The sequence below is a fragment of the Cygnus olor genome, chromosome 3, assembly GCF_009769625.2.
Source record: "Cygnus olor isolate bCygOlo1 chromosome 3, bCygOlo1.pri.v2, whole genome shotgun sequence".
NCBI lineage: Eukaryota > Metazoa > Chordata > Aves > Anseriformes > Anatidae > Cygnus > Cygnus olor.
This window is the reverse complement of record NC_049171.1, coordinates 21,455,541-21,481,042: the sequence shown is the minus strand read 5'-3', so window position 1 is coordinate 21,481,042 and position 25,502 is coordinate 21,455,541. Positions and strand designations below refer to the sequence as shown.

Here is a 25,502-nt window from a genome sequence, read left to right as displayed (position 1 = left end):
ATGCGCTAGGTGAAGCACTGCTGTTGCCTAATTGCCGTTTTGCCCCCCAAAAGCTCAGGCAGTCAAGGAAAGACCTGCACATCTTTCCGTGATGCATGAGGAGTGCATGACGGTTACGGCCTTTCGTTGGAAAACTTGGGAGTAACATCAAGCAAGCAGAAAAAAAAGAAATGGCTTTTTAGAGCACTTTCATGGTTCTTTGGACACCTGACCCTAACTCGGAGTTCGGAATAATGGAAAAACGAGTGCCTGGGCGGGGATTTTTACAGAGTAATGCTACCTTGTCTGTTTGAAAAACAAAACAAGAACCGTCAGAAGTAGCAGCTGGTGCCTAGGGTGCTACATCCACACTGGGCCATTTGGACACCAAACTGGGAGCTACTGGGCCTGGGGTCGGGTGCACCAGCCTCGTCTGCTCTGAGGGGAGCAGCAGTTGTGGGGCAGCGAGGTGGGGTGGGTAGGTGTGTAGGGTCACTGATGTGAGGCAGCAAGATTGGACAGGTAGGGGTATAGGGTCACTGCGGTAGGGCAGCGAGATGGGGCAGGTAGGGGTATAGGGTTGGTGCTGTGGGGCAGGTAGGTATAGGGTGACTGCTGTGGGGTAGTGAGATGGAACAGGTAGCGGTATAGGGTTGGTGCTGTGGGGCAGTGAGATGGGGCAGGTAGGTGTAGGGTCAGTGCTGTGGAGCAGTGAGATGGGGCAGGTAGGTGTAGGGTGACTGCCGTGGGAGGAAGGGGGGAGCATCCGGGCCCGGACCCGCCACCTCGGCGTGTTCCCGTCCCCCGTCCCCCCCCGGGTCCCTCTCCGGCCCGGTGCGGGGGGCCAGGAGCCGGCCGTGCCCCCTCGGCCGCGGTCTCCCGGCGCTGTCCGGGCCCGGTTACCGCGGCGACGGCAAAGCCCCGCTCGGCTCCCCCTTCGCCGTCCGCCATCCTCCCTCCGCCAACATGGCAGCGGCGGCGGGGAGAGGCGGCAGGTGAGGAGGGACGGCGGGGCACGGCGGGGCGCTCCCCTCCCCTCCCCTCCCTCCGGCCGCCGGGAGGGGCCGGGGCCAGGCCGGGGCTGGGGGCGGGCTCCGGGCTCCGGGCCCCGGCAGGCAGCGCTCCTCCTCCGGCCCCGGGGCTGACAGCGCGGCCCGGCCCGGAGCCACCTCCCGGCTCCCCCCTTCCCCTCCTCGGCCGGCCGCCTCCCCTCCCTCGCCCGCCATGTGGAAGCTGAACAAGAGCAGCAAAGTTCTCCTGGACGACTCCCCCGAGGAGGACGAGGCGCGGCCCCGCGGACCCCCGCCGCCGCCCCCGCCCGCCGCCGCCTTCGCGGCCCCGCAGGTAGGGGACCGGGACCGGGACCGGGACGGGGACGGGGATGGGGACGGGTTTGGGGTCTCGGAGCCCTGCGCTGCCCGGCCCTCCGGCCACATGAGTAATCAGTTTTCCCCCGCCGGGCCCTCGGCTGGCACCGCCCCGGCCGGGTCCCGGCTTTGCAGGTGCGTGCGGCGAAGTTTGGGGCAGGGGCGGCGTTTTTTGGGGGGTGTAGCTGTGGGTGGGAGCCGCCGGGTGCCCTTCGCTGGCCGTGAGCTTACGTGGAAGCATCCAGCCAGCACCCAGCATTAAGGCGGCTGGTTCAGCCCTCTGGCAGGACCGGCTGTATGTCGGCACCGGGCTGGCCCCGGGCACGTCCCAGGGCTGGGGTCTGCAGAAACCCACCCTGTGCCCTGCCCCGTCAGGCCTGCCTCGCTGGGAGAGCTGGAGGGAACCTGCACAGCCGTCCTCTGCCCGAGTTTCGGGGTGCTGGCTGCCAGCACAGGGCCCCCAGTGAGGAGCAGCCTCCCCCATTTCCAGCAGTTATTCCCTCAGAAGCCCAGATCAGCTGGGTGAGCCCCGGTGCTGCCCAGCCTCGGCCTCTCTCCTGCGCTGTGGCCACAGGAGCCCTGTCCCTTGCTGCCTGTTTGACAGCAGCTGTGAAGATGCACGTAGACAAACAGGATCTCCTGTAACAGGAGGACTTTCATTTCGGAGACTCATTTCAGAGATCACTTCAAGGGGTGAAGGGGGCTGTGGGGTCGGAGGTGGCCCCATTTGTCTCCTGCAGCCTCTCGTCACACATTTCCCCTCTCTCCTTCCATGGTTCCTATCCTCAGATGCTTGCAAACTTTCCCTGCTTTCACTAAGCTGCTGGTTTGCTGTCCACAGCCCTCCTGGGCTTGCTTACCTCCTGCCTCCTTGTCTTCTCCACCAAAGCCAACCAAATGCTTCCAGGGAATCCCATGGACTACTCGCTGCTTCTCTTCTGCACCCACAAATACCCCCAAACCCCTCTGAGGCTGCTGACCTTAGCTCCCCCAAATCAGCAGGTGATTCTTCAGCCTTTCGTCCTGACAATTCTGCCATTATTTTGTCCTCAACTTTAGCAACTGAGGCTTGTTTGGGGTTTGCTTGATTTTGCCCTGTCCTGTTGTCTTCACCAGCATGGACTTCTCCTTCGTTAGCGGGAGGTCTCAAATTATAATGGCAATGATTTCTGGTCCAAAAGGTTTGAGTTTTCATCAATTTTCATAAAACTCCATTCCTCCTCCCAACAGTGTCTGCTCCCAATGGCTCTGAAATAAAAGATGCTTTTTTTGGTGTAGGAGATGGCAGTGGAAAATAAATCATTCCCAGGCACTAAATGAAATATTCTTGAAGACAAATGATTCAGGAAAGTTAGCAAGGCTGTAGCCTAGATTAGCCCAGAAGCTGTCATGAAGACCATAAGCTATTAGTTGTTTTGTCTGAGTCAAGTCTGCTTCATTTTTAAATTCAGAATTCAAGAAAAAAATTTTTTTGAAGTAGTTGTTGTAGAGTTTATTTAAACTTTAAGGCATGATGGACTATATGGAAAACCAGGATCACCTGATTAACATTTTAATTCTTGTTGATCTACCAAAGGCAACATCTAGGTCGGACGTAGGTACAGTATTTCTAAAACATGGCTTGAGTCTCAAGGGGAAAGTAAGGTAATGTACTTGCTCAGCTTGTAGCTGGTTCATGGGTCTTTGCAGTTTTTCACATTTCATCAGGACCTGGTTTTGCTCCCAGATCCCACAAGGGGGTGGGACACAGCAGAGTGCAGGGGGATTCAGCCATGGGCTGAATTTTTGCTTAGGGCTGTGCCCTGGGGGACAGTCGCGATGCCACAGTCTGCTGCCGTAGCCATGCAGGAGAAACTCTCAGCCCTGCTGAAGTTGTGGTGGCACAGCCTGCCCGAGCTATGAATGAAGGATTTCCTCATCAAGGAGGAAAGCAACCAGGGCTTCCCCGGTTTTCTGTCTCTAGGGCAAGCTCTAAATAATTCGCTGGAGTGCTTTTTAGTGAATTAAGAAGGCCCAGCATTAGATTTTGGGCAGAAGTTTACTGCTTGATTTCATTTCCTCTAGGTTCTGTTCTGATCTGTCATTTGGTAAAACAGAAGACTAATTGTCATCATCACGTTGTGACTGATTTATGCTGCTGTATGCTGTTTGCTCAAAGCTGAGGAAGAGTGAAGGAGTTCTCTCTGTACAACCTCATAATTAGGACATTGCAGTGGCAGACAGCAACAGAGAATTAGGCTACAGAAACTGAAAAAACAACAAACTTTGTTGCTGCACAGAAATTTTAGTAATCGTATTTAGATATGGAAGGCTGGTCTGGGCTTACTCAAGCAGACATTTGAACTTGTAGAAGTTTGTAGGCTCACTTTCTTAAATAGGAAAGCTTAGTATTATCTAAAACCAGAAGTTTTGATGGTTCTGGGTTTTTGGAGTACAGAGCGGTTTGATTTTGTTCCAGGGGAGAACAAAAACAAATTTCAGAAGATGAAAATTGCAGTGGGAGGGAACTGTCAGCCTTTAGCCACTTTTCAGCAGGAGTTTCTGCATACATTGAAGTATATTGAATTGTTAACACTTCTTTAAAATAGTAAGCTGCTTCCTGAGATAAGAAAGGCAAGTGAGTTCTGAAACTGTACTTGTGCACATGAGTGTGCGAATTGTATATTTTTTCTTAGATCAAACAGTTTTAGACTGAATCATAGAAGTTAAATTCAATTTATGCTCCTGAGCATAAATATTTTACGTTTATGCGGTGAAGGTTCTTTATTGGCTAGAGTTACAATTAATGCAAGAAGGCAACTTAATACATGTAAATAGTACACGTGTATAAAATGAAATTAATGTGGCTCTTGTGTTTCTCTCCCAAAATACGCTTGGAACTTACGGTGATGCATGCCAAACTTGCATCCCGTTTGTAATATGCTCATTATGTTTCGAACTGTAGCTGTATTTTTGGAATGGGAAAAATGTTTGGCGATGTTTTGGCAGTCCTGCTGAGTTCTCCTTGATTAAAGCCTGCTGTAATCTAATCAGCCCTCGGAGATGTCAATGATGTGTCAATACCCCATGCTACTCTTACGTAAAATGGTGCTCAGCTGTAGAAAATATGTGTGTGAGGGTGGCAGGTGGGTATCAGGCTAAACTGCCTGTGGTTTTTGGCAGTGTTGCCTTTCCTGTGAAATGTTTCGGATCCTTGGCCTTGACCCGCTCTCCTCCGATTGTATTTTTGGTTGTATTCGAAGGGAATATGTGCGAAGACACGCTTGATGCTGAGTTTTGTTTAGACTTGCTCGGGGGATGTCTCAAAGCTGGGTATGCAGATCTTTAGCTCTAATCTGTTTTAATTAAGGCGTTTGAGGCTCCGTACGATTTTAGTACCAGCTTTCATCTGGGGCTGAGGCGAACTCAGACGGGCCCCGAAGGAATGGGCGGGAGCTGCGCAGCGTTTCGTGGGGTCTGCTAGAGCACTGAATAAGAGGTGGTGGTGGTGGTGGCAGTGTTTGTTTTTTAATTAAAAAAGTAGTAAATGTTAATCCAGCCAATGTCTTCCCTTCGCTTCCTAACCTTTTAAATGCATCTTAGGCTTTGCCTGCAGTACTCTTTTAATTCCTTTATACGTTCTCTTCTATGCTAGCCTGCTTTTTCTTTTCATCAGAGTTGTTCTTGTGACATTTTGGTGACATTTTCCTGGCTGACATCCATCACCTGTATTCTGTCATCATTCTTGAACATTAGATTGTGGGCCCGGCAGCGAATACTCTCCCTTGGCCAGCCTTTTTTGCTTTTCTTCCTCCTGGTCGCATTCATCCTTCAGCAGCTTCTTGACTGGATCCTTCGTCTTTCTCATGGCCTTCATGGAGCCCTGCGGAGCTGACAGTGTCTTGTGGGGCTTTGGGCTCTCTTTTCTATTTATTTTTTCCACTTCTGAGGTACCTCACTTTCTGATTTATCCCATCAGCCTCACACCGCTGACCCTGCTCAGGGCTGCTGCTTCTCGCCTCCTGCCCCGTGTCTATTCATGCTGCCCCAAGTCCTCCAAGGCACCCATTTTCTGGTGGCCTCCTGCTGCAGGCAACGTCAGCGTCCCTCCTTTTCTCTCAGCGAAGCCTGGAAGCTGAAGGCTGTCTGTGGTTTACATCCACTGCTCAAAAGAGAATTCGCGCCCGATACTTTACTGCTGCTTCCTCTATATAGTCCAGGTCAGCTTTTTTTTTTTTTTTTTAATTTCTATTATTTTTCTTTCTGTCTAGACAGCTGAAATTCTTGCACAGACCCCCACTTCCCATCCTGATGGTGATTACTTCCCCTTCAGCCCCTAATACCTCTGCTGTGTTTCCCCCGACCTCTAGTTTGTGTAAATCCCATCGCTGATACTGCTGCTGCTGCTCACGGCATCAAGCTGCCGTCATCCTCATCCTCCTGCTTCAGTTTCTTCAGCTGGCCTCCCTTCATCTCAGGACATTCACGTTCAGATTTCTGGCCTAGCTTTCAAGGGTTTTCTTAGCGCATCCCCTTCCTCTCGCCCATGTGTCGCTTTTACCACTTGCTGTATCTTTCCTCGTGCCGGTTCTGCCTTACCAGCCGTGACAGCCTCAGTTTGTCGTCACCCGGTCTGTCTGCGCCCCTGCGAGCCTGGCACAGAATTATCTATCCCCTTTGGCCACGGTCTTCTCCTCCACGTTGTTTCTGGAGATGCGCCATCCCGAAGCTATTTGCTGTATCTTCACATGGCTTTGCAAGGTTGCTAAAGCCATGCTGTCCTGGAGGTGAGGGGGTCGTGTGCCATTAACGTACAAACAAACTAAAATACCGTTCTTCCTGAGAAAGAATTGATGCACTTCAATCTTTACCAGTAAAACAAGGCTACGGTTTCTTCCCTTGCCTTACTAGAAGTGTTTTGTCAGGCTGCACAAGGCCGGGGCTGTGGCATTGCCAGCAGAGGTGATGGAGATTTTCCATTTCTCCAAGCGGAGAGGAAGGCAGCATCTCAGAGGGAAGCAGTGTCTTTGCGGTATAACCAAAAATAAAGCCTTCAACCTGTTTTGCAGAAGCTATACTATGGAAATACTGCCATTACTCATGCAAGAGCTTTTTCTGGGGGGATGTGTAATTTAATTGCAAATGCCATGCGTGACTGAATAAAAAAAATTGTATGTCAGATAATGTCTTTTGAGCTACCGCCGGTTGGTCCGTTTTCTGGATCAGAAAACAGCAAATACGAAATCCTGGTATGGACAAGTTGTTAAAAAAAATGACTGTCAGAGAAATTTTGAGTCAGAAACATCATTAAAATGGAAAACTTCATTGGAATATTCAAATCGCTGCAGCAATTCCAGTCAAATTGATTATCTGACCTTCTTCATTTCGGCTTTGACACTGACGTTATTTCTGTCTTAATACAGTTGTTTCCAGTTCTTGAAGCACATTTTTAATATTTAAAGTGGGGCAAAAGTAAATTCTTAATGAGCTCAGTTTTTTGAATTACTTTTAAGGTGTTTAATGACATCCTTCCAAAACTATTATGAGAAGCAAAGTCTGAGTAAGCTGTATTATAGTGACTTATTACGGAGATACACGATAATGTGAACAGTTAATGGAATAACCTCCTGCATTGATGTAAAAACACCGAGCACAGGCATCTGCTGCTCTAATATTTCTTTTTGTAATGCTGATAAAATGCACAACTACAAAAGTATTCTTATGTAAATACTTACATTCGGAAATCAATCTTCTCCAGTAACTCTTGCCATTTGTATCAATTGACAGGAAAAAATATGGAAATAATCTAGATATTCTGTTTTAAAATGTGAAGGAATGCAAAGCAATAACTGAGGAATAAACGGTTGAATGAAACGGTTTGTGAAAATGCTAAACAAGCTTTTTGACAGCTGTGGATGCTGAAGGAGAAAACATTTTTGTTTGGATTCTTGCGGTTTTAATAGTAATTTAAAAGGTGAAAAGATAGGAAATCTGTTTTTCATCTCCCAGTCAATGTGGAGGATAATAGTTCATTACAGCAGGCTGGGACCAGGGGGAAGAAAGCATTTTAGGACACGTTGGATAGGATGTCTGCTGTATCCGAAATAGTCACCCGGACCTCTTAAAGTCAGCGATGTGGAACAAATAGCAGTGCATTAACAGCTGAAAGTACACTTCTTTAAAGGACTTATTTTTGATGTTTTCTTTGTGGACGAATTACTTTCCATTTTGCCACCGAGTGGCAGAGGAGGCTTGCGGGGTGGGAGTCACTGTCGCCAGCAGCCACAGTGGCGTTGAGGCTGGTGGTTGTTGTAATGGGGGGAGCTTTTCTAAGTTTGGTGAGCTGTTGGGAGCACCAACGTGTTCTGCAGAGAGGAGATAAAACAGTTTAAAATATCAAGGAATTCTTGAGAAATGCCTGGTTTAAGATTTCTCTTTGGTGATATTAATTTTCAATTTGCACCAGCTGCCCAGATGGTTGGTTTGGTTCATTCGCGTGGTTTGGGGACGCAGAAATGGAAGAATGAGATGTAGCAGCAGATGAAATATGGACAGCACTAATGAAGTGGTCTCGATCTTAATGTAGACTTCCTCTGCTGGAAAGGAGCAGAGGAAATTCACGGTTTGGCATGGGAGTTGGGAACACGCTGCCTTGTGTGAAAGAAAGCTGTGCGTGACCGAGGAGTGCATCCTCCAGCTGCCCAGGCTGCAAACCTCGCTTCCTCGGAGGGCACGGTCGGTGTTGGGTGAGCGTTTGGGTTCAGTTTTATCGGATTCAGTTTTAAAACAGTGCAGTTTTATCCCTCAGCTGTGTTAAGAGTACGTAGAAAATAGCATAGCTGCTTTTCTGTCCGTCTCAACATGACCACGGTTGCTTCAGTTTCATTACTGGGTGGAAAGCGTGTATCCACACACTGAATTTTCCAGGTGTGTGTATGCACAGCAGAGAAAACGCGTCCCAACACCACAGTTATCTGCTGATAACTTCCTCCTTACCTACGCCGGAGAGCAATTTGCATTGGTTTTGATTCAGATCCCACATTAGATAAGCGGAGCAACTTTGGCATTAATAACCTGCTTTAGTCTCTGTTTCATTTGATGTTGCAGCAAAGTGGTGCCCCAGCCCAAGGAAACCGGTGCTTTTGTTAGCTGCAGTTTGAGATAGCGATCTGGTGCTGTGATCCGCTTCTCTCAGCGTGAGCCCGCCGTCTCTGGCCGGGCATGTCTACAAAGCTGTTCTGCTCTTGGTTTGTAGTCAGTGCTTTGGGAATCTTTCCAGCTTCAGAGGTTATCTTTCAGGTGTGTGATCTCCTGGGTGATTTTTTGTTTTTGCTTCTTTGCCATCTCCTATTGCTGAACTGCTTTGGGGGTTGTGGAATACTGGGAGTTGGGTTAAATCCTGCTCTGGCACGTATCTCTTCAGGTGGTGCTTGTGTTTTGTTTTGTTTTGTTTTTCCACTTAAGCTGTACATTTGTGGTTCATACTCTAATTTGCACTTACGGGCACGATAACCTAGCCTTTAAATTACACTTGGTCCTTGATGAGACGTGGCGGTAGGCGTGGGGATGTAGCAGGTCAGTAGGAGGGCAATAATTTGCACCAAAAAGACCTACTTTTAAAATAATGGCTTGTTTATCCTTACGTGCCTTCAGCTTTGACGACTAGTATGTGTATGGTAGGGAGGCTCCACAACTGGGTAAAGAAAATCGATAACGTGCCTTTTCATGTGCTAGAGCAAGAGAAGGGCATGCAGGGTGAGGTGATGCTATTATTTGCCTTAACTATTCGATGTCCAGCGTTTCTCATCTCGGACTGAGTTATTAAAGCGAACGATCTAAAGAGACTAATTAATTACTTTACCGCAAAGGAAGCTGAGGGAAGTAGATTACAATTTTGATCTCTGTACAAAAAGGTTTGTGTGCTAGTTGAATTAATCCCTTGAGTACCTTATGGTTTGCAGCATGTCCAACAAAAGGGCGCTTGTTTCCTTAGGAAAACACACAGTGCATACCAGCGTTCCCGTGCCAGAACTGGAAGGCTATTCAAGTTGATCAGCATTTCCCACTCGCCTTAGCATTAAGTTGCCTATTTCATTACCACACGCTATAATGTAGTCCACGTCTTTCTTTTAAGTTAAAGTAGAAAATGAATGGTCATAATTGTGAACCACTTAGACTAAAACACGCTGGGGTAGCTCGTAAATGTTCACAGTGTCAGTGTTCATTATGCAGTGCCATAAAGCAAGTTGATCTTCACTCTTTACAAATTCCTGTACATTCAGTCCTCCCCTTAGGGGAGGGGGGGAAAAAAAAAAAAGAAAAAAAGAAAATTAAATGAAGCCACACAAGTCAGCATGTGCTGTGGCTGTCTCCCAACGTGCCGGTGCTCCCACCACGCTTTCTTCTTGCCATGCTTCCCTCTGCTCTCCCTAGCCAGAGGTCTTCCAGAAAACGTGTAGAAGTCACGTCTCTCTGAGATGGTTAAATTCAAACCTACTGGCGCTGGTTGATTGAAACTCGATTGGTTTCAGTTGTGAGTTACTGCGAGCACGTGGGACGTACGGATGGACGTCAGATGCACACCAGTTGGCCAACTCTTCCCCTAGGCAGGGGGTCTGAAAAGATCCCGACCCTCTGCAGGGGTCCCTGGCCTCTTGATAGGTCTTCCGCCCCTGAGACATGTATTTTAGGCAGTTGATTCTCGCCAGTTGTTTTCTTGAGGTTTTCATATCTTTTTGTCTCTTTCATATCGTTTAACTTGGCGTTGTCCTCCGACACACAGCTCTGCCGTGCGTGCATGCTGCTGCTGTCAGCTCCTGCCTCAGCCCACAGGAGAGGCGCGTTGCGTGCCCACGAGCAGTAACATACGGATGTATTAACAGACACACACAGCCCTAGCTCTCACACTTGGACAAAAAGGTTGCTTCTTTTTTATTTTCAACTGTTTATTGTGAATTACAACTTTTCTCAAAGGTGACGTTCCAGTTTGACGGTGCCTCCCTAGCCCCACAAGGTGCTTGCTGTGGAAGTTGCTTCACACTTGTGTTCCTCATGCTCTGGCTTGCTGGAGGCTGTGTACCTTCACACTTCCATCTTTTCTCCATGCTCTGTCATGTTTTTAAAATCATTCCTAAGGTGTTTGCAGAGCTGGACGAGTGGAAGTGAGAGGTGTCCTTCCTCTGGAAGGTGCGAACGTGTCTGTTCTGGAGATGGGGTTTGTGCTTGTTGCAGCTGGCGGCTCTGCCAGCTCTGGATGTCTGAAATCATTTTTCCTCTTACCATTTCATGGAGGCTTTTCTATTCTTTTTGGTAAAAATTTGGACTAATGAGATGAAATATTCTCTGGCTCTTAACCCTGTGCCAGAGCAGAGATACCGTCACGTTAAGGACGTGTTTGGGACCTCATCCAAAAGAATGAGAGGTGACAGTGTTAAGGAGACACGAGAAAACTTTTGCATTTTTTTGGCGGCATTTCCTGTTAAAACATTGCCAATGATCCAGTGATTTGCTTTTTAAATTAAAAAAAAAAAAAAAAAAAAAAAGTAGTTTAATTTTAGAGTTCTGCACAGATGTGAACTTTGTCATGTTTGGTATCCCGTCTACAATAATACCTTCCTGTGTCAAAGACAGCTGGCTGAAATCCAGAAGTTAAATAACTTGGTGAGGTCTCCGGGAAGCAATATTCTCATTTTGGATGATTATAGGAGTTCCTGACTTTGTGTTCTGCCCCAACAAGTCAAGCTATCTGTCTGCAGATCGTGATTTCCAACGTAGAGTTACTGCTGAGCTGTAGTGTGACAGTCTTTGTGCTGCTTCTAGAAATGCTCTCGACGCCATCCTTGTCCCTTGGATAATATGAACTATTGCCTAATATCATAAAAAAAATCATGCGTGGGATCTGAAGGTGGTCCCTCAGAGAGGAAGCTGATGGATCTGGGTCCCTGCATGACAAGAAATAGCTGCTGCTTCTCCTGCAGGCTGCCTCACCTCTGCCCAATGCTGAAGATGCAAAGCGACCGCGGTCATGGAGCTGGGCGTTTTGTGTGTCTTGGCATGTGTGCGTGCAGAGGTCTGTGTTTTTGTTTATACGGAGTTACCTTAAAAACACTGAGCATATCAACTCCTTAGCATTTGCTTAGTTGAAAAGAAGGGAGTTGCTCGGATTTGGTTTTTGAAGCAGTATTTGGCTGATGTAAGAAAAAAATGGACAGAAGTAACTGCAGGGGATTCTGGGGAACTGTCACTTCAAAGATGCTTTCCACAAACTGTTCTGCTGTAATTTCTGTCAGTTTTCTTTGGAATTGCAGTTAAATTATTTAAGTTATAGATTGCTGTTCTTATTCTGTATTTGGGGACTATTTGTATATATAGAGAAAAAAACTTCTCATTAAAACACAGACTGAAAATATTGAAAATCATGTAATTCCTGTATACTGTGCCCCACATATCTTTCTTTAGCCCATAAAGTATTCCTGGTACTGATCTTGTCCTGTCTTGAGGAAGCTGTTGATAGTATGATGGCTTCAGTGCACTGAGATACCAATGTAATTCAGAAATGGACAGAAACGTTGCCTAATTGAATTGCCTTCAGTGCCATCTTCAGTACTCTGGTTTTCTTCAGAAATCTTGAGTTAAAAATCGAGGAGAAAGGAATGTGGGCAAAAGTTTGCCTGTTAGTTAAGGAAATGTAATGCTTTTTAATGTGAAATGTCTTAGAACATGCCCCACTCCAGCCTATAGGCACTGCATAGACCACCACCTATGACAGTGTTCATAGGTGAATGTAGATCCAAAATATATAGACACAACTCGTAATGTAAGATTCATATTAAAATTTTAAATGTTAATTGTGTGGAAATCATTATTGTATGAGGGTATATGTGAGCTCTCTTTTGGGCATTTTCTTTTCTTTTTTATTTTTAGTTTCGTAGAGGTTTGATTCTGCGTTTTTACTTCTGGTACAGCATTTTTCATCATTCTAGATGGAGGTTTGATAACATGTTGTATGTTAGTAGTGGTCTTTGCTTTGTTCTGCATTGCGATCATATTTTGTCGATTTTCTATTATGATGGGTTGAATAGAATAAAAGCATTCATGAATACTGTAAAATATGTTACTGCGGATTGTCCAGCTGAAACTAACTATGGGCCTTTCTTTTTTTATCTTTTTTTCCCCCCCCTTTTCTTTTTTTTTTTTTGAGAATAAAGACCAGTTTCTTCATGATGAAGTTCCGTCTTCAGTATCACAACTTGCAACAAAGGTAAATAAATACCTGTAATACTTTTTGGAAGTGTAACATGCTTTATGTCATACATAGTTCACTCTGTGTGTGTTAGGAACTCACCTGTTTATCATGTACATCTTGAATTAAGGGGGATATTTATGTACTTTATCGATGATTTTATAATTATGTTTAATCCTTCCTCATCCTGTTGTGGATTTTTCATTCAAGTGATAATAGCAGTGTAGTAGTTAATTAGAAAGCTGCTTTATTTCCTTTTGTTATTGGGGAAAAAGAAAGTACCTTAACCATTTTTGTTCTTTCACATATATTAAAAAGCAAAGTGAAAATAAGAATCCACGGGAATAACTAAAGTGAAATCTAAGGAAGTACTAAATATTAGCTGTAACAGGTGTTGCAAACACAAGTAGTAGGTGAATTTTTTGTGTGTATTCAGTTATACTTGTAAATCAACTGTCTCTGACCACAAGAGATTAAAGACTTTATCTTCTATCTCTTTCAGAAAAGTAGGCATTTGAGTTAATTTTTTATTTTATTTTTTTACCTTGATGTGTGTCCAAGACTTTTTTTTATGTTCTTAAAATACATTGGTAGAAGATGAAAGAACTGGAAGTTGTTATGATATGCTAGAGCTTGTTTTGAAATTCCATAGGTATAGAGAAAAGCATTTAAAAATAGTTTCATTAGAGTAACAGAAGACTTCACATTAATATGTATAAAGTGAACATCTGCCTCTGTTACTTCTTTCTTGTTCTACTTCAGATGCAGCATGATTTTTCACTGAAAATGGAAGTGTAATTGTACTATATCTTTTTCTGCTTTTTAGAAACAAAATGTAGCCTTTTTTATGGAAACAAACTACTGTTTATTTTACTATAGGTGATGTATGTATGTTAAGGAGAAGAATCTTAACAGTAATCTGATTTTTCTTGGAACTTTTTTGTCCATTTCTTAATTATTCAGGAAGTCTTGCTAAGAGTGTGTTTTGATTTCAAAAAAAAAAAAGTCCTCAGGCAAACCACTGAGCTGCAGTGTTTTTCTGTTGTAAAGCAAATTCCCCTTGTCTTAAAAACGTATTCACAAAAAAAGCTCCTTATCCTTCACATCTTCTGTTTCTTTATTGTTGTTTCTGAAAGTACTTCTGTATTTCATTTGGTTGTTCTGTCTTAGAAGCTGTCGGTACAGTGGTGTCCCACAACTTCTGAAATCTTTAATATGTTAATAAAAGGCTGATGAATTATATGTGTGGCCTTTTCAGTATGTGTGTTTCATGAATAAAGCAGTCTCCATGTTGAAACAGCACAGTGAAGAACAGTGAAGCTCTTGAGGAAAAGAGAAGCAAGCTTGGTATGTCTGCCCCTTTGGGAGATAACCTTTATGGGATCTTAAAGCCTGACTTTTAGACCAGTTCCCATTCCCAGAGAAAAGCCTCTGACCTAGGTTTGAAGGTGCGCAAGTGGGAGCTGGTCCTCGTGGATGGAGATGTGGGTTGCAAAATGGCCTTGGTTTTGCTCGTGCAGGAAGCTGCCAGCCTGGTAGCAAGCACACGCTATCTCTAACACTAAAGCTGTTTCCTTCCCTCTTCACAGCTCACCTGAAGGGTGGGCATAGCTAGTTAGAAAGCCTCGTGGCCTCTCATCTGAGGAGCTATGAACCCTCAGGTGGTGCGCTGGGAAATGCTGAAGCTGGAACCCGTGTTCACGTCGCTGCTGCCCCTTGGGCCTTGGCTAAGCTCATCTTGGGGCCGACCTAAGTGCTGAGGTCTGGAGTTACAAGCATGGGGGCATCGCCTACCATTGTTATTAGGACAACTGTTGAAAAGAGGCAAATTGTGTTCTTGAGAAACAAATTCAATCACTAATAACAGAACTGGAGATGCTGGGAAATCCAGTGGGGCCAAATTCCAGCCTTTCAACTTGTGCACCCCAGAAGAGAGTAATTGTTGGCCTGTACTCCAGCAGAGTTGAGAAATTTTCCCTCTCTAATTGCTTTGATGTCTGGGAGACAAATTTTGAGGGGTGGGGGGTGTTTTTTTCCATTTTGAATTCTTTGTTATTTGAGTTCTTGCATGTTATGAATAGGCTTCCTATAATGTGGGAACAACACTTCTTTAATTAAAGCTGATTGACATTTTTTTATTATTGATTGACATTTTTTATTATAAAACACTTAGTTGTAACTTTATTGAACTGTAAAGTACTTATATGGAAAATTCCAGCTCTGGCTTTTAATTTACGCCTCATTTTGCCAGGGGGAGGAGGGAGGGAAGCTGCAGAACAAACAGTTGTTTCTTCTCAGTCAAGGTTGGGAGAAAAACCCATTCATCTTGAATGGATTCATTTAAAAAAAAAAAAAAAATCTGCAAGTGTTTTGTGGAGTGCCTCTACTTTGCTGAAGGATTTTGCACCAGTTGTCAATCCTGTGTGAAAATATTTGTGAAGGTCTGCTAAAACTTGGCCAAAATATAAATTTCTGGAAATCTCATTTCGTACATGCTGAGCAGAGACTTTTTAGGGATTAGCTGCTTAACTACACAATGGCATTGAACATGCTGATTCTCACTGCAGGTATACAGAGCTCAAAATTGCTCTTTTTGGTTGCTAAGACTCTTGACGTGTGGCTTGTTGTAGCCCACAGAGAGTGACTTCTGTGCCGTGTTGGTCAGCAGTCAAGAAACCGAGAAGTCTAACCAGAACTGCAAGTGCTAGTACCCATTCATAAAGCACTACCATTTTAGAGTCATATTCAAACATACTCTAATCACTTGCTATGAAATGTTAACCGTTTATCATATACCTCTAACAGAATGTCCCGGATCCTTCCTACTGTTCTTTCACCTGATTGAATTCTACACTTCTCCCCCCACTCCTCAGCAGCGTGTTCTTGCACATTTAGCTGCTTTCAGTTAAATTTACAGTTGTCTTCTTTAGTATCTGTTCATCTATATGTCAAGATACATTTTTTTGCAACATACTTTTTCAGTTTGCTTTTAGGACTCTTCAACTTCTTTACTATATAACCAACTATTAGTATTCCTTGTTTGTCACCTTTTAGCTTAATTTTTCATGAACCTTCTTGCCATCTAGCGGAGCTTTAATTATGAATTTTGTGCTTTTGACAGCAAAATTAACTGAAAAGTCATCTTAGTGGTGCTTTGCTGTTTCCCAGTAGATTCTTTGATTGTTCATGTAATACATGTAATACTCATTGCCTGTCTACCTAGTATGGGAGGCTGAGAGTTGTGTCAATCTTCTGAATTTGTTGGCATGGTTAAAAGTGGTATACTTAAAGTCATTAATTTGTAGTAATGCCTCTCAAGTTTACAGGAGACTTCCATCTTAAGGGACCTGTCCCTTTCCGATATACTTGATAGATTAAGTTTGTAGATAGACATTTGTTTATACATACTTGATTCGCTTGTGTCAATATGGGCAGCAAAGCAGGAAAACCTTACTGTAAGGGTTGAGTTTGTAGAATGAACCGACGGGGGTAAGTTTGGGGAAGCCACGCTGTACGTACAAGGCTGTGTGGAAGAAAGATGACCGCAATTTTCAAAGGGTGCTTGAATTGATAGAGTAGTTGCTGCTACAAAAACAAATTTCTGTTGCCCCTAATCTCCATGTTCGCTGGTGATCTGACATCTTTTAATGAGCTGATTCTTACCCTTAACCCAAAAGAATGCAAAAACTGAATGACTTGGGTTTCTGGTGGCTTGGTGAGTTGAACTGGTTCCCGCAGTACCAAACCATGGCATAAGGAAGGCAGTACAAATGTGAGCAGGTAATGGACCGGGTCTACCCTTTCCAGCAGCAGTGTCTGGTAGACCAGATCTGCCATCTCGTGAAACTTCTCTCCAGGAATCTGACAGATGGGCAGTGATACTGAAGCGTCGGCAAGGCGGAGGGAATGGGAGTGAGGGGGAGAAACAGCAGACAGTTGGACCAGGGATAGACAGACTGCATCCTTTACACAATGTTCTAGAAGTGACTACTTGTACTCCAGTTTCAAAAGATACACTAATTAAATGGCAGCTTTTTCACGGTAAAGAAAGTACTTCATAAGCTGGAACTTACTCTACTGAAGGAGAAGAATCTGTGCTCTGGGTGTGAGACCTTTAGATGCCTATTTGGACAGAAGATAATGATGGTTTTTCAGTAGTCTGCCAATTGGTGGTTTAATTTACATCTGTATTTCACTTCTACTGATCCTTTTAGGTGATTGCACAGGGTATTGTGCTGCAGATTTTCATGACCTAAAATGGAAGATAAGGGAGAAAGTTTATTAGTGGCTGTTCTGATTGGGGTACTCCATGCTCTCATAGTCAAATAAGCATGAGACCAGTCTGTAATCATGCTTCATACAATACTGAAATGGCATCTTGAGAAGTTTCTCATTGGCATTTTTGAAAATGGCTGCAGCATCCAACCTGGTCCTCTAAAGGCTTGGACTTTTTAACGTCTGGTGTTAGAATTGTAGTCCCTAGTTGTGCTCTGTTTTCTCTGCAGTCTCTTACGGACCTTTCACTTGTCTACTTGTTTTGTTTATAAATTTTTACTTTTTTTAAACTTAGAGTTTTGACTGTACACTCAGTGCTATTCCAATGTTGTCAGTCAGCTTAGATTTTCAAAGATCACCTCCTCGAAGCTCAAGAGTAGTCTATCCTGTCAACCAGGGAAAGAAGCAAAGGTGACAGACAGAAGGCCTGTGTGGGTGAACGGGATGCTCCTGAAAAGAAGCATAAAAAGGAAGTGTTCAGGACATGGCAGAAGGTTCAAGTGTTGGGGGTGAAATAAAGACATTGTCTGAGCATGCAGGGATGGGGTTAGGAGTGCCAAAGCCTGCTTAAAGTTACATCTGATGAGGGAAAGAAAGGGCAACAGGAAAGGTTTCTGCAGGTACCTTCTGCAGCAGGAAGAGTATGAAGATTATGGAACCAGACTCTTCTCAGTGGTGTCCAGTGAATGTGCACAAGGCAGTGGGCACAAATTAAAATGGAAGAAATTCCATTTAAACAAAATATGCTCTCACCCTGAGTGCGGTCAAGCCCTGGAACAGGCTGCCCAGAGGTTGTGATGTCTCCACCTGTGGAGATGTTCGAAATCCTGGGCAACCAGCTCAAGCTGACCCTGCTTTGAGCAGTGTAATTGGATGGACGATCTCCAGAGATCAGCCTTAAGGACTCTGTGATCCTGTGAACTTCAGAGCAGTGGACATGTGTCCACTGACTCATGGAAAAAGTACTTCTAAAGTTTGAGAATATGAGCTAGTCAACTATGTTTAGAGACTGAAAATTGTAGGAGTACTACTTTTGAGTTTTGTGTAGACAGTTACATCATAAAAATAAAAGAACTTCTACAAGTGGCTTGATACTTTAAGCCTATATCCATGGTGTATTTTCATATTTTGTATAACTTTGCAAAGCTGTTGAAGCTGCTGCATGTCAAACTAATGGTTTCAGCGAATGGTGGCTTCAAGATCTCTTTCCTGAGTCGTACCTACCAGCAGGTACAGTAGGAACTATTCCAGCTGTAAGGATTGCAGCAGGCTGTTTTGCAGATTTTTTTTTAGTAGGTGACAGTTGCATGACAGTCATGGTCAAAAAGAAAGATCATGGTCTTCAATAGTTTAGCAGCTAGAAGAAGGCTTCTTATACTAGGAGAGAAGTATTTCACCCCTGCCTTTGCTTAGGTTTGCATTCTGTAGTATGGTACCACTGGGAAGACTATCGAGAGTGAGCTGTACACTCCTTTTCAGTTGAGTGGAAAGATGCTTCCGAGTGCCAGCATCAGTGGGGGCAGATCTAGAACAGGAGGCTTAAATGTGGTAGGCAGAAGTTGTGGTTTTACTGTTGCACATCTCGGGGTTCTTTCAGCATAGTCCATTTTATATCCACTAGGCTTTGCACAGTGAGTTTTTAGAGAATCACAGAATGGCTGAGGTTGGGAGGACCTCTGGAAGCATCTGGTCCAACCCCTGCTCAAGCAGGGCCACCCAGAGCAGGTTGCCCAGGACCATGCCCAGGTGGCTTTTGAAGATCTCCAAGGAGGGGTACTCCAAAAATATGTTTTGACTCCAGACTCTATGGTATCCCATATTAGCAAAATATGTTCTGCTTGGACATTGATGCTGTTATATGGATTATTCTGGCAGTGTTTTCTTTGGAAATCACAAATAAATAAGTGGTGGAAGTATGTCTTAAAGGTTTAGTGGATCCACTGTGGGATCCATGAAGCTGTAAATTGGTAGCTGTTGAAGGAACAGTACAGTGCTGTGTACATATTTACTGATATACACAGAGGTAGGAAGTGTCTACAGCTCTTTCCGCAGACACCCAACTACTCTTGTGCAAAATGAGAGAGCTTCCATGCTCCCAGTTGCACTGCACAAGAGAGGGAGGACTGGTGCTGCGCCTCTGCCACCCAAGCAGTCCCGCTCTCTGCCTGAAGTCTGTAACACACACTGATGGATGTGTCTGCTTCTCTGCATAGGTTCAAGGCGCAAGTTTCCGGGGCTGGAAGGAAGTGACGTCTATGTTCAATAAAGATGATGAACAGCAATTGCTAGCAGGATGCAAGTCGCCGAAATCCAAAGGGTGAGTTAAATTGATTGTTCTGTCTGCTCTAAAAAATACACAAACTGGAACAGAAAATAGCTCTGAAGAGTAGTGAAGGTAGAGGCTGAAAATCAGTAGTGTTTGACTCCTGGAACTTAAATCATGGAGAAAGGTTTATGTGCATTTCAAAATTATTCATTGCAAGTTTAACGTGCGTGCTATGCTAGGAAAGGATGGATATTGTTGTTAACCTTTTTAGGTATATCAGAAGGAAGAGGGAATTTAGCTGTGTAATCCATCTTTTTTTTTTTTTTTTTTTTTTTTTTTTTTACTGTAGAACAGTAAAGGTTTATGAGTAAAAGGGTCATCCACGTTTCCCTTTCCTCTTAAGGATTAATTACAGTTGAACTTAGGAATATCCTTTTTTTTTTTTTACATGCTTTGCTTCCTCTTTGAAGTCATGTCTGCACCTGAAGAGGTTAAGTGGTGTAGCTGTACCAGGTTCTGCAAACCTTCCCTGTTGGAGCTGTGTGCTGGGTCGGGCTGGGATGTTAACTTCCCCTGCAGCAGCCCATACAGTGCTGTGCTCTGCACTTGTAGCTAGAACAGCACTGGTATCACACCAGCGTTGTGTCTGCTGCTGAGCAGTGCTGGCACAGCATCAGGACTCTCTCTAACCCTCCTAAGGGGTGGGCAAAAAAGTGAGAAAGAAACATCACCAGGGCAGCTGACCTAAACCAACCAAAGGGATATTCCATACCATATGATGTCACACTCAGCAATAAAAGGTGGAAAAAGGAAGAAGAGGGGTGGGGTGGGCTCTCGTTGTGAAAACGTCTGTCCTCCTCCCGAACACTGGCTACACGCGTTGAGGCCCTGCTTCAAGGACGTGGTCAAGCATCGCTCATTTGTGGGAAGTAGAGAGTAATTTCTTTCCTCTGCACTTCCACATAGCCTTTACTTGTTTTTTTGTTTGTTTGTTTGTTTTCCCCTCCCTTTTCCTCTTTCCCTTTTTTCTCTGTAGTTAAATTGTTTAATTAATAATAATCTTTCCGTAATAATTATTTTTTCCTTTTAATTAAATCATCCTTATTTCAACCCATGAGTTGTTCTTTCCTTTACTTCTTCCCCTCCTCTTCTAAGGAGGGGGAGTGAGAGAGCGGTTGTGGTGTTCAGCTGCCTAGCACGGTAAAACCACCACAAGCTGAAGTGTTCACTTGGCAGTGCTGCTGCTGCTGTGGCTAGGGCACGTTCCTGAAGAGGCAGACCTCTTCCCAGGATCGGCTATTTTGCTGTTACAGCCAGCACATGTCGGCTTTACCCACCTACCTAATTACCTTGGTTACAAACAGGAAGAAACATGCTACCCAGCAGTGCAGGTGTTCCAGCAAAATAAAAGCTTTGCCGTAGTATATTTTGTTTCCATTTTACATTGAAATACATGTATTTCAGTATGTTGTGCATATATGTAGATACATGCATGTAGATATAAAAACATTTAGAATACAAATACATGTATTTCCTTTTGAGCCTGTTTAAATTACCCAAAAGTTCCCTGTACAATTTTATGGGTGTTAAGATGCTAAATTCCTTTAAGGATCCTTTGCAATTTATGCTGAGGATAAGAATTAAATAACCCAGTGAAGAAAGCAGATGCATTATGAAAACCGAGTTCCCATAAATGTGGAAAGGGATTTTTAGTATTCCTATGAAAATTGGCTGTATTTTAAGTTTATAACCGTATGCCCTGATGTTTAGTTTATTTTTTAAAAAAATGCAACTTTTCAAGTGCTCTAGCCACAAACTATAAGAGGAGTGGTTGGAGTCTATGACTGGCTTTAGCAAGATGAGAATTCTGAAAATGCTAAATTCACTGAAGAACTCATTTTAAAGATATTTTAAAGGTATTGCTTCTACTTAAATATGATAGTATCAAAATCCTTATGTTATGCTTTTGTTAATTGGCAAAAACTCTTTTAATAGAAATATTCATAAAATTTCAGTGGTTGTTTTATTTGAGGCTAAAGAATTTGTATGCTAATCGTAGGTAATTCTTTCAATTTGTTGTTTAGCTTGTTGAACCCTGAAGGTTGTGTGTTTCAGCCTTTTGTGTTCTGTTGTTGGTTACATACATAACCTGGTACATAAACGTATGCATAAATATTTGACATTTTGTACTGTAAATGCTCCTCACTGCAAATATGAAATAACTCAGGTTGAAAGTTCTTAATGAGATAAGAAACATTATCATGAATGAACACCCTTTCAAATGTCTCTGGGAGAGAAATTAGTACGGATTGGGAAACAGTATGAATTGTTATGTTGGGAAACAACCACACAAAGGTTGTTTTTTCTTATTTTGGGGAGGGGAATTTGGGGATTTCTTTTCAAAGTACTGTGCATAACTTTATAGACACCAGGATTTTTTTTTTCTTTAAGTCCTAATACTGTAAATCAAATATTTTAGGATATAAGGTATAACTGGAAGGGTTGTAACAGGTATATGAAATTGAGGAAAACACTGAGTCAGTATTCAAAGCTGGTGGTTGACAGAATATTTACATAGTGCTTCTATCGTACTTCTGGTTTTGGTGCTTGCTTTGTTTTGGCTGAAGTCCTAAATTGTTCTAATGCATGCTAAAATACTTCATACATTTCCAAAGGCAGTTCCAAAGGTAATTCATTATGGGGTAGGTGAGGTTTATTATAATTGGAAGTGGTCGTACTCAGCCTAGTTCTGATTTATTGCTGCCAGATTCTGCTGGGCTTAGCCTTACGTGTATAGGAAGGTGTTTTTCCTGAAGACAGCAGTTTTGGATGCGCTGTCGTAGAGTGGTGGCTGACTACTTTAGTGAACATGCAGAGCTAGCTTTGGATAAAATTCAAGATGCTTCTTTTTGGTTAAACAGTATTTTAGTGTTTATTACTATAAAACATTAATTGAATGTTATAAATAACTGTTGAATGCATTGTTAAATGAAGAAATTAATCACCTCATCATTATTATTTTCTAGAACAAACCTAAAGTTAAAGGAAGAGATGAAGTCAGAAAAGAAGACAGGTTTTTGGGACAGTTTGGTGATAAAGCAAAATGTCCAATCTAGGAAACCAGATGAGATTGAGGGATGGGAACCACCACAGATTACTGCTGCTGACTCTGCCAGTGACGCAGCAACTACTTTAAGTGACTATACAGCCTGGTCAGGCTGGGAAGATGAAACCAAAGGCTCCACAAAATACACAAACCTGGCCAGTTCAGGAAACAGTTCCAGGTGGAGTATCAAATCAGCTGGAAAGCTGGTTAGTATTAGACGTCAGAGCAAAGGTAACCTTACTGACAACTGGGAAGAACTAGAATGATACCGGTAATGTGAATTACTTTATAGATAAGAAGAGAAAGGTTCCATGATTTACTTGTATGTTTAAACCAAAATCAAATCTGCTCAATATTGCACCTTTATACAGTACTTTGTTTTATTCAGATTGTTACGAATTTTTGCTCGCCTAATAGTAAATTTTCTTATTACATTGTTAAATAGCTATGTTTTCCACACTGAAAAAAGTAGAGAATCTATTTTGTGCCTATATTTCACATTTAGACTGCAGTACGTTGGATTGTTGGTTTTACCAAAAAAAAAAAAAAAAAAGTAATTCCTTAGTGAATGTATACACTGGTTGTAAATTTGACTGCCTTATGTAGGAACTTCCACTAGCTCGAGGTCCTGTTTTTTCCTGGTATTTGAGGGTCACTCAAAATGTTAGTTTTGATGCTGTCCCTTTTTAAATAAGAATACGGATCTGTAGATTGCAGGAAGAATGTTTATACTTGGTGGACTGTTTTCCAAATCTTCAGCCTCAGCATATGCTTCAGCTTGTGCACACAAGATGCTCAACTGTCACACTGTGCTGTACTGTGTAAGAAATGGGAAAATACTACTCTAAGGTAATTCCTTCCATTACAGGAACTTCACCAGTAGTCAGGTCAAATGGGTCTTCCAGAGTTTTTTTTATAGTGAATGTTGTTTGACAAATCTTACCAGTTTTTAAGATGCATGTCATACCAAAAATAAAAAAATATTGAAAATTTGGAAAGCAGTAGTGGGTAGAGTATAAGATCTCAGTATTCAGTATCTGTAGTCCTGAATCTAGGGATGAATTGCTTCTTATGGAAGGGCAAACGTGTTCATTTTTACAGTAGCTTTTTTCATTTCCTACTGTCTGTTGCCCTTTCTCCATCCCTCCCTCCATAAGCAGTGACTGAACTGTACCCTGACATTTTGGGATAACTGAGCCATTACAGGTATGTGCATGCACACAACTTGTGAAGCGTTTTTGTTATAAAGCTCTGTCTTATTAGCTACTGATGCTTTCGGCTTTGGTAAAAGGGGGCGAAGTGTTGACCTTGGGATTTGACGTGTATATAGAATACTAAAAGTGCCTCTTTCTAGCATATTCTCACTCATTATTAGTGCAGCCAATGTCAGATCCAAAGTTGGTTTCCGTTTTATTTATATGACTGATAGAAATGCTACTTTAGCATTCATGGAAGAAAATAAAACCAAAAGTCCCACAACAAACACAAACAGTAAGCCTTTTCTCTCCGGATTGTTAATCTGGTGTAACTGAACTGAAAACTTGTTGACTGCCTAGCAGTATGGCCAGTACAATAGGGAGACCAAGTTACCATTGGAGAGAAAATCAGCATTTTGAGAAGGAAACACATACCTTTATACTTAATGGAAATCCTGCAAATGTATTTTTGCAAGAAGCTTGTGAAAAGGGATGCATGCAGTTTTCTTCTAAGCTTGTACCTTGTTTCTGTTACTGCCACATTATTCCTTTCTTAGCGCTCTTTCTCCTCTCTCCTTCAATTCATGTGTAGTTCTCTGGCTTATGGCTCCTGCGTAGCTATTCTTTGGAAATTCCTGTTGAGATGTGCCTGGAGGGAAACAAGCAAAATGGCTTTTCATTTGTTTGTTTGTTTATTTTCTGTTTAATAGGATGTTAAAAGATATAGTCCTTAATTTTGTGTAGAAAAACGTTGGTGTTTTGGGCTACAAAACAGGATCTTATAACTTGTAAATGTATTTATAAAATTGGCATTATATATTAAAAAAAAAAAAAAACTAACAGAGGAGAAAGGGTTAGCATTTATACTGCATCATTTAGTCTGTGAGTAAACTCCATATTTGCCTTTGGCAAGTACATATGCTGAGGTTAATTATAGGAAAGAATTAGGATTCTTGGGTAAAGTATGCTGCATTTTATAGTTTACGGAATACCCGGTAAGGCATGAGCTAGTATTTAGTTTGGATGTTGGTGCTGACATGAAAGAACAGAAAAAGATCTGCTGGCAGCCCTCGATATTTTGCTCTCAAAGGTGGGCTGAGAACTTTTAATTTCCCTCCTGAAGAAACTGTTTCTACTGTGACCAGTAAAGGTTTGCCTTGCACATTATACTGTCAAGTGCCTGTTTCTCACCTTGATGATGTGTTTGATGCACAGCTTAGCTGCAAAATTTTTCAGTTTGTTTTTAAATTTTTGACAAAGAACATGCTCACAAAGCTGAAGTCTAGCATAAAACAAAATTGCATCTAAGTGGGAAATTGAGATATGTAAACTTAAGGTATGACTCTTAGTGATGGAAGTTTTGGTGTGCTTTTTAAGTGATACTTCCTCAGAAATAATCGTTCTAAGGATGAACATTATTAAATTTAATATAATTTATTGTTATGCTTTGATAATGTATTTGTCTTGAGAACTCACTGGCGTGAGCTTTTCTTCTCTTATGTTATAAACTTGTCTGAATTTTCAGAATGGGGTCCCCTTTTCTTTTACCTTCTTTAAATGCTTAACTACATTATACATTTATGGGCTTAAACTATACACGGCTCCATATGTGGAATAAGTGTAGAATATGTCCCTTACTATTTGTTTTGAAATTGCATTTCAATCTATGTGAAATGGTTTAGAAGAAGATAGCATTAAGATTGTATAATAAGATTGCACAAAATAAAATATAGTTTATATTGCTTTCTCGTAGCCAAACTGCATGATTGTTGGCGTGGTTTTAACGGGAATTAAAAGCTTTGTGTGGCTGTAACTAGTCACTTAACTCTCAGCAAAGTTTTCTGAGTATTTTTATTTATTAGCATCATTTGCAAAAAGAAAAATAGTATTTTCCATATGAATAAAGATTTAGTTTGAACTGAAATGCCTTACTCTTTGATTTTTTTTGTTCTTTATTTATCGTATGAATTTGTTTCCATCTGTGTGGATGTTACTTACATGATTGTAGAACATGGCCAAGGGAGTAATTGCTGCGTTTGTCCAAACGCAGTGAATGATGACATTTCAGAAGCTGCAACACCCTAGATTTAAA

The 25,502-nt window shown here is 42.7% G+C and overlaps 1 protein-coding gene across 2 annotated transcripts; it reads left to right on the top strand.

Annotated features, from left to right (window-relative positions):
- Nucleotides 1-1,062: 1,062 nt before the first annotated feature.
- LOC121067779 (testis development related protein) lies at nt 1,063-25,239 on the top strand. Of its 2 annotated transcripts, XM_040552622.1 has the most exons (4): nt 1,063-1,323; nt 12,526-12,585; nt 19,056-19,159; nt 22,135-25,239. In XM_040552622.1, the coding sequence occupies exons 1-4, from the start codon at nt 1,204-1,206 to the stop codon at nt 22,478-22,480; spliced, it is 630 nt and encodes a 209-aa protein (XP_040408556.1). In that variant the 5' UTR covers nt 1,063-1,203; the 3' UTR covers nt 22,481-25,239. The 2 variants fall into 2 exon arrangements, with proteins under 2 accessions (XP_040408556.1, XP_040408557.1); XM_040552623.1 differs by lacking the exon at nt 12,526-12,585.
- The last annotated feature ends 263 nt before the right edge of the window (nt 25,240-25,502 follow it).